The 7,690-nt window shown below is 55.8% G+C and overlaps 1 protein-coding gene across 1 annotated transcript; it reads left to right on the top strand.

Moving 5' to 3' along the window:
• The first annotated feature begins 645 nt into the window (after positions 1 to 645).
• Positions 646 to 7,197, top strand: MLN (motilin). Its single transcript, XM_043593151.1, has 3 exons — positions 646 to 1,614; positions 3,690 to 3,806; positions 7,033 to 7,197. The coding sequence occupies exons 1-3, from the start codon at positions 1,498 to 1,500 to the stop codon at positions 7,195 to 7,197; spliced, it is 399 nt and encodes a 132-aa protein (XP_043449086.1). The 5' UTR covers positions 646 to 1,497.
• The last annotated feature ends 493 nt before the right edge of the window (positions 7,198 to 7,690 follow it).

Here is a 7,690-nt window from a genome sequence, read left to right as displayed (position 1 = left end):
TCTAGGCCTCCTCCCCTCCCCAGATTTCATCTGCTCCCAGATGAGTGGGAGGATCATGTGAGAGAGGGCTTAGAAGGGGACACTGAGCACCGGGGTCATTACTTACGGAATCAACTAAGGCTGGCACCCAGCAGGAAGCGCCCTCAACAACCCCTGCCACTGGACCATCCCAACAGGGCCTGAAGCCTGCCCAACTGACTGCATTTCTTTCTTTCTTTCTTTCTTTCTTTCTTTCTTTCTTTCTTTCTTTTAATATTTATTTATTTTGAGAGAGAGAGAGAGAGCATGAGCAGGGTAGGGGCAGAGAGAGAATCCCAACCAAGCTCCATGCTCAGCACAGAGCCCAAGGTAGGGCTTGAGCCCACGACCCTGAGATCATGACTTGAGCTGAAATCAAGAGTTGGATGCTCAACCGACTGAGCCACCCAGGCACTCTCTGACCCCATTTCTTTTTTTTTTTTTTAATTTTTTTTTAATGTTTATTTATTTTTGAGACAGAGAGAGACAGAGCATGAACGGGGGAGGGGCAGAGAGAGAGGGAGACACAGAATCGGAAGCAGGCTCCAGGCTCTGAGCCATCAGCCCAGAGCCTGACGCGGGGCTCGAACTCACAAACCGTGAGATTGTGACCTGAGCTGAAGTCGGACGCTCAACCGACTGAGCCACCCAGGCGCCCCTCTGACCCCATTTCTTAAGCCGTTGCACTCTTGAGGTCACCACACCCACCTGGTCCCTGGCAACTGTCGGCGGCCCACCTTCCGGCCCACCATTCCAGACCTGCTCCCATCCTGGGACACAGGAGGCCCCACGCAGGCACGCAGGCACCCCCAGCATTCGTGGCATTCTGAGGTGGGGTGGAGGGAGGTGCGGGGCAGAGGTGAACTCTTGTCCTTTCTAGATGGTAACCAACAGGCAGCTAACTGGGGCTCAAAAGAGTCCTGTTTCCGAGCCAGCGCTGGCCCCAGAGGGGTGGAGACCCCACTCCCAGCTCCGGGATGCTGCTCCCTGCTGAAAATTTCCATCTGACTCTGCCTTCCCCCGGGGCAAAGGGTCCCAGCCTCTTTCTCTTCAGACCCAAGGTCTTCGCCTGGTGCTCCCGGGGACACCCAGGGTCATCAGGGCCTGGGTCCATCCCAGGGAGCAGTGAGGGCTCCCTGAGTCTTGGGGCACCATTCTGTTGCTAATCTAGAGTTTTTCTTCTGAGACATGGAGTTCTTCCCCCTTCACGAGCTTTGGAAGCTTTGGAAGACCTCACCGGTAACGAGGGTGGCTGGCGTGTGGGATGCTTCTCCCCCAGTTGTGTGACGGGGGCAGGACGGCCTCTCCCAGGCACTTGTTCACCTCTCTGGGGCAGAGAAGGGCCTCTGAGCTCCTCTGGTAAAGCCCCACACCCGGCCCACACGAGGAGAGGCCGAGCGGCTTGCTCAACGTCACAGCTATCGGCAGGGAGTGCGCCGTGAACCTGACAAGAGCTTCTTGTCGTTGTTCAGCCCCAGGATGGTGTCCCGCAAGGCCGTGGCTGTCCTGCTGATGGTGCACGTGGCCGTCATGCTGGCCTCTCAGACGGAAGCCTTCGTTCCCATCTTCACTCACAGCGAGCTCCAGAGGATTCGGGTAGGAAATCCCCCAGGCTGCCTGCCTCCCCAGCGTGGTCCAAGTGACTCACAGCTGCTCAGCGCTGAAGTGGTGTTAGTCTCTCTAAGGCACAAGTGTCCCTTGGGGGAAACCCACGTTTAATCAGCTGCATAGCTGGCATCAGTGACATCGAGGGAAGCATGAAGGACCCAGACCCAAGCTGACCCCAAACTCCAGCTGCCTCCCTGCCGCCTTCATTCCCCACTAGCACCAATCAAAGGTGACAGCGGCTCCCACAAGTGACATCTTTTCCCACCCTGCCCATCCTTCAGAGGAAATTTTCAATTAACAAGCCGATAAATATTTGCTGAGCATCTCCATAGTACAAAGGGCCACCCTGGGTGAGAGGCCAGGCATGCGAGGAAGTCGAGGAACCTCCGTCTTCAAGGAGCAGGCTCAGGAGCCAAGATACAATCGTATGAAAAATTCGCTAACAATAGAAAACAAAGGGACACGGCACAAGGCAGGACGGGATTAATTGCCCAGCAAGTGATGCTGATGGTTAAGTGCTAAGTTCAGAGGTGGGAGAAGCCCCCCTGGGGTGTCGGAAGGGAAAAGGTGAGAACTGAGCAGGGGTCTTCAGAGAGAAGGAGGGGGTGAGGGGTTGGTCCCCCACGGAGTGCTGGTCAGAGCCTCTTCTTTAGAAGCCAGAAAAGGGGCCTGGGTGGCTCAGTCGGTTGGGAGTCCGACTTTGGCTCAGGTCATGAGCTCACAGCTCGTGGGTTCGAGCCCCGCATCCGGCTCTGTGCTGACAGCTCGGAGCCTGGAGCCTGCTTCGGATTCTGTGTCTCCCTCTCTCTCTGCTCCTCCCCTGTTCACATGCAGTCTCTCTCTCTCTCTCTCTCTCTCTCTCAAAAATAAATAAAAATTTTAAAAAATATTAAAAAAAAAAAAAAAAGCCCGGAAGAAAACAAGGCAGGCTTAATGGAACTCAGGCAGCAGGGCCTCTGGAAAACTGGATTGCCAGGCCTGGCTCCCCGTGCCTTTTACTTTAGATGCCAAGGGGTTCTGAGTATCTTGTGCAGATATTTGTTTCTCTTTGACCTGAGGAGCTGGAGGGGATTGTCGTGTTCCACCTGTCTGAGACTCAGCTCCAGTAGGCACAAACACACGAATCCGTTCTCTGGGAGGTCGCATGGCCTCTGTACCTCCATACTCTGTCCGGGGCAAGCTTCCACATACCCAGTGGCCTATGTCCTTTGCAGAGGCAAGGCCGGCCCCAGCTCCCCTTCTTCAGGGGTAGACATGGAAATATGGAAGAGAGGCAGCAGGCTCTCTAAACATAGTTTCTCTACCACCGGCTTCCTCTCCAGAAGGGACAACCAATTGTTCTAGAATCATCGTGTCGCAGGCAAGACCCAGAGCTGAATCCCAAGGGGGTCATTAGAGAAGCCAAAGGATTGAGGTGTGTCTGATCTCGGTGCCCCGGGACCTGGCAAGCAGGATGCCACGTAAGGTTTAGCTCTGGGCAGAAACAATCAACGTCGGTAGAACATAAACTAGCAAAATGGCAACCAAGAACGCTTTGCGTTGATCCGCTCTGTGGTTTTGCTCCTCAGAATTGCCAGGCACCGGGATTTCTCTGAAGAAGCTGCAAACTCCTTCCTCCATAATTCATCTCCCTGTCTCGCCTCTTATAAATCACCTCCCAGGGACTCCAGTTTCTGGGCCACCCCATGGCGCCCTCCCAGGCGAGGCTGTCTTGCCACCTTTTTTATGGGCTCTCTGCGAAGAAAAACACATTTCCACACTTAATATGCATGAAGGGCAGCCCTTATTTTCAGCATTTTAACTTAATTAACAGTAACAATCTGGGTGCAATGCTTGAACTACAAAGGAACGGATTCTTCTTCAAGTTGACCTATTGGTGAACGACTCTGAGGGCCATTTGTAAGCCGTTGGGTTTCTGGAACTCCTCGTGTAGAGGCACCTGGGAGAACTCTTTTGGCCTGTGGGAAGCTCAGACCACTTAGCACCCTGGGCAGAGACAGGCGAGGGCCATCTGGGCGGTGGAGAGATGGCAGGTTTTGTGCAAATTTGTGCTCTGCCCTTAGGAAAAGGAGCGGAACAAAGGGCAAAAGAAATCCCTGATTGTACAGCAGAGGTCCGAGGAAGTGGGCCCTCTGGACCCTGTGGAGCCCACAGAGGAAGAAGAAAACGAAGTTATCAAGGTGAGCAGACAGGGGGACAATGCAGAGAAACCTAGTGTGGGGAAGGGTTCCCCCTGCCAGCCACAGATTGTTCTGGAACACAGCAGCAAACCAGACATTCAGGCAACAAGTTCCATCCTAGGAGAGATACAGACACCAACAATGACACAGCTGTCTCAAATAAGGCACCGGGTAAGGAGGCATGATAGAGGGTGAGGGGGTGGGGGCTGGGGGCACTGCTTTGGCTAGGAGGCCTCTCAGAGGAGGTGACATTTATTTGATTTGGAACCAGAATGATGAGAAGGAGCCTGTGATGCAAACAGCTAGAGCAAGAACGTCCCAGAAGGAAAAGTGCCGGCAAAGGCCCTGCTCAGGAAGCATGTGGTAGGTGTAAGGCTCCCAAGGCCAGGGCGCACTTGGGAGAGGACAAGAGAGTGGCAGGGCCTAGTGGTCCAGGAACCATGTCTGAAAGGTCACTGGGGAGTTCACAGCAGGGAAGTCATCTCATCTGACTTAGAAAGACCTGGGACCGCACAAGTGGAGGCAGGAGACGAGTCAGGGGGCAACTGCGGTCACCAGGAGACAGAGGACAAGGGTGCCCTGGGAGACGACTACAGTGTTAAGACCCAGGGCCTGGGGCCCGCAGTGCTGCGTTAAGATGCACAGATCGTGGCGGCCTGAGCAAACCTTGAGTTTGTCCAGTGCGGCTCTTAAGTTCTCAGCCTCATTTATCCAGATGAGAAGACACTGAGCCCTAAGTGTGAAGCATGGCTCAGTTCTGGGTCCTGGCAATAGGGCAGTGAACAAAACAGATACATCCTCCGAGCTTGTGAAGCTCACACTGCAGTGGGGGACTGGAAATGAGATGCCAGAAGGACGGGCAGCAGACTACAGACAGGATACAGAAGCAAGCATCATAATGGGGCCGGTCCTAACAGGTGCCGTGGAGGAAAATAAGGCAGGGACTGGAGGCGGATGGGTTGCAACCTCAACAGGGTGGTCAGAGCGGGCTTCACGAGGAGACGGTATTAGCGCTGAGACCTGGAGACGGTGAGGCAGGCAACCACAAAGATATCTGGGGGAAGAGCATTCCAGGGGGCAGGAATAGTCAATGCAAAGGCCCCGAGGCAGGAGGAGGCCTGGTGGAAGAGTGTGGAAGAACAGTGAAGAGGCTGGAGTGGCTGGAGCAGAGGGAGTCAGGGAGGAAGAGGGAGGTGGGACCAGATCGTGGACTTTGTAGGCTATTGTTTGGACTTTGCCTTCCCTCTGCTGAGGTGGGAGTTGCTGGGGGCTTTGGAGCGGAGGAGGGACATGATCAGATTCACATTTTACAAGAGTCTCCCCAGCTTCCGTGTTGAGAGCAGCCCGAAGGGGCAAGGGCAGGATTCGGGAGACCACCGAGGAGCTGCTAGCACATCCAAGAGCCCAGGGTGGTCAAGGTAGAGGCAGAGCACAGTGGTCAGGTTCTGGAAATAATTTCGAGTTAGAAGCTCTGAGGATTTGCTGAAGGAACGAATGCAGGGTATAAAGAAAGAGAAAGGTAAAAACGAACTTTGAGGTTTGGGGCCGGAATACCTGCAAGGATAGATTTGCCACTCAGGAGATGGTGAAGCCTATGGTTGGCTGCAGGATGGCAGGAGGAAGGTCAGGAGGTCAGACAGGACCTGTGAACTATAAGATGCCTGGTGGGCATCCAGGTGGAGGCGTCGCACAAGGCAGGTGTATATAGCCGTCTGGACTTCAGGAGCGCTCAGGGCTGCAGGCATCAATGTGGGAGGCATCGGCAATTAGCTGGAGTTTCAAGCCAGGACAGTGGGATTCTTAAGGGGGTGGGTATGGATGGAGAAGGAAGGGCTCCAGGACTGAGGGGAGGGACACTTCCCTGTAAAGAGGCCTGGGAGAGGAAAAGACTGATATGCAGAGAGAACGAGGGCCTTGCCAAGGTCACAGTCAGGGCAAAACTGAGCTGGACACCAGCCAGGGGTCTTTAGACCCCATCAGCTGTCCATCCATAAACAGGGAGGTCGGTCATGGCCTCCTCGGTGCTGTCACCACCCTGGGTGGTGGGGTTAGGGGAGTGTGCCTTTCCTTCCCACATGCTCCTTGGGCTCCCCAGGAGGAACTGGAGGTGACTGGTTCAGCTGGCAAAGGGGAGCTCCCTCAGGACTGCCCTCCGCATCCAAGGCAGTTTAAAGCACATGTTACATCCTGTGGAATGCCTCTCGGAGGCTGAGGGTGAGGTACCCGTCATCCCCTTTCCATCCCCCTGGAACATGATATACAGGCCAGGAGGTCCTTTCCGGATCATTCCATCCAGCCTCCTCATTGTAAGGTGAGGACACGGCAGGGCTGGAGGCCAGAGCCCACGGGGACCCTTTGCTTGCCTTCAGGCATCCCAAGCCCATTTCCCACCACCAGTGAGGGGTGGGGGTGGGGGGCCTGGGACTCCTCCATCACGGCTCCCCAGACAGGCAGGCAATCTCCCAGTCTGCCAGCTGGTTTGCAAACCAAGACCACTGAACCAGGAAGCTCTGGGGGTGACAGCAAGCTCAGCACCCCCGGCTCTGCCACAACCACCTTTCTTGGTGATGAGCCTCCAGACAACTCTGGGGTCTCGCCTGTGTCCCCGCGGTGCTAGAGAAGACCTGGTGGTCATGGGCACAGACCCTGGAGTCAGATCTCCTGGGTATAGCACCTTCTCCCTCTGCTACTGAGTACCTGTGTGGCTTGGAGCAAGTTATCCTACCCCTTTGTCCTCCCTTTCCTCCTCTGCAGAATGGGGACATTAATGATCCCTACATCACAGGGTTATTGAGAGGCTTAATATACACGAAGCGTTTAGAATGGCGCCTGCGCCCTAAGGCTTCACGGTGCTGGTTATCATTACTCAGGAGAAGGGGGAGGGAGAGTTTCCTCCCACATGAAAAGACAGGGGCGGGGTGGGGGCAGTGGGTTCCTGCAGACCCTCCCCTCCTGTCCCAGCTTCCCCACCAGGGGAGGTTTGTTGATCGTCCCTGGGCAGCAAGTCCGGGGGACTCCCAGGATCCGGGCCCCTGGATCGAGTTGGAGGGAGGTGCCAGAATTCCCTGCCGGGTCCTGGGAGGCCGAGGCTCCCAGAGGATGGGGCAGAATGGGGCCGCAGGGTGGTGTGGCTCCTGGCAGTGCCTCCGGCCGCCCGTGAGGCGCCCAGGGGTTAATGGCGCTCTCCGTGTCTCTTCCTTCTTGTTAACTCTGCCTTATTTCACAGCTGACTGCTCCTGTGGCAATTGGAACGAGGATGAACTCCAGGCAGCTGGAAAAGTACCGGGCCGCCCTGGAAGGGCTGCTGAGTGAGGTGCTTCTGCCTGCCCGGAACGGTACGGGAGGCAGGGCGCCTCTGCCTCTGGGGCTCAGCCTTGTCCACCCACGTTAATATTCCCAGAGTGCATCTGAGCAGGGTTTGGGGATGGCGATTTGTTTTTCTGCCTTGTGCTTGAGAACATGAAGTGGTCTTCTCCGGGAAAGGGTGCCCCCGTCTCGGATGGAAGCCTGATCACAGAGCAGGGGCTCAGATGGCTCCTGGGGACCGGGGAGGCCCAGTTCCCCAGCCAGGGGCATCTCGAGGCCCTGCCCTGATGGCTCAGGCCCCTTTCCCAAACACCCTCCTGGCAGAGCTGACCACGACAACCCACCCAACCCTTCCCCTGCTCCAGATCGCGTGTTCCCTCCCAAAACACCACCCAGGCCGGGCAGTTCCTCTGAAGGAAACCCTGCAGCAGTCTGGCCACAGAAGCCTGCATTTTCTTTATCTGTTCTACAAATCGAAGTCCTGAGCTCCACGTGGCCTTGCCCGGTTCAAGGTCTGCCCTTCAAGGTCTGCCGGAGCCACTTGTGCAAAGCCAGGACTTGTCTGACAAACAGCCACT

This window comes from Prionailurus bengalensis, chromosome B2 (assembly GCF_016509475.1).
Source record: "Prionailurus bengalensis isolate Pbe53 chromosome B2, Fcat_Pben_1.1_paternal_pri, whole genome shotgun sequence".
In the NCBI taxonomy this organism is placed as follows: Eukaryota; Metazoa; Chordata; class Mammalia; order Carnivora; family Felidae; genus Prionailurus; species Prionailurus bengalensis.
The sequence above is the reverse complement of the archived record's forward strand: the minus strand, read 5'-3'. Positions and strand labels throughout refer to the sequence as shown.

Coding starts and splice junctions, on each gene's coding strand:
- MLN (XM_043593151.1), top strand. CDS start 1,498: ATGGTGTCCCGCAAGGCCGTGGCTGTCCTGCTGATGGTGCACGTGGCC. Junction 1,615..3,689: donor GCGAGCTCCAGAGGATTCGG/GTAGGAAATCCC, acceptor CTCTGCCCTTAG/GAAAAGGAGCGGAACAAAGG. Junction 3,807..7,032: donor AAGAAAACGAAGTTATCAAG/GTGAGCAGACAG, acceptor CTTATTTCACAG/CTGACTGCTCCTGTGGCAAT.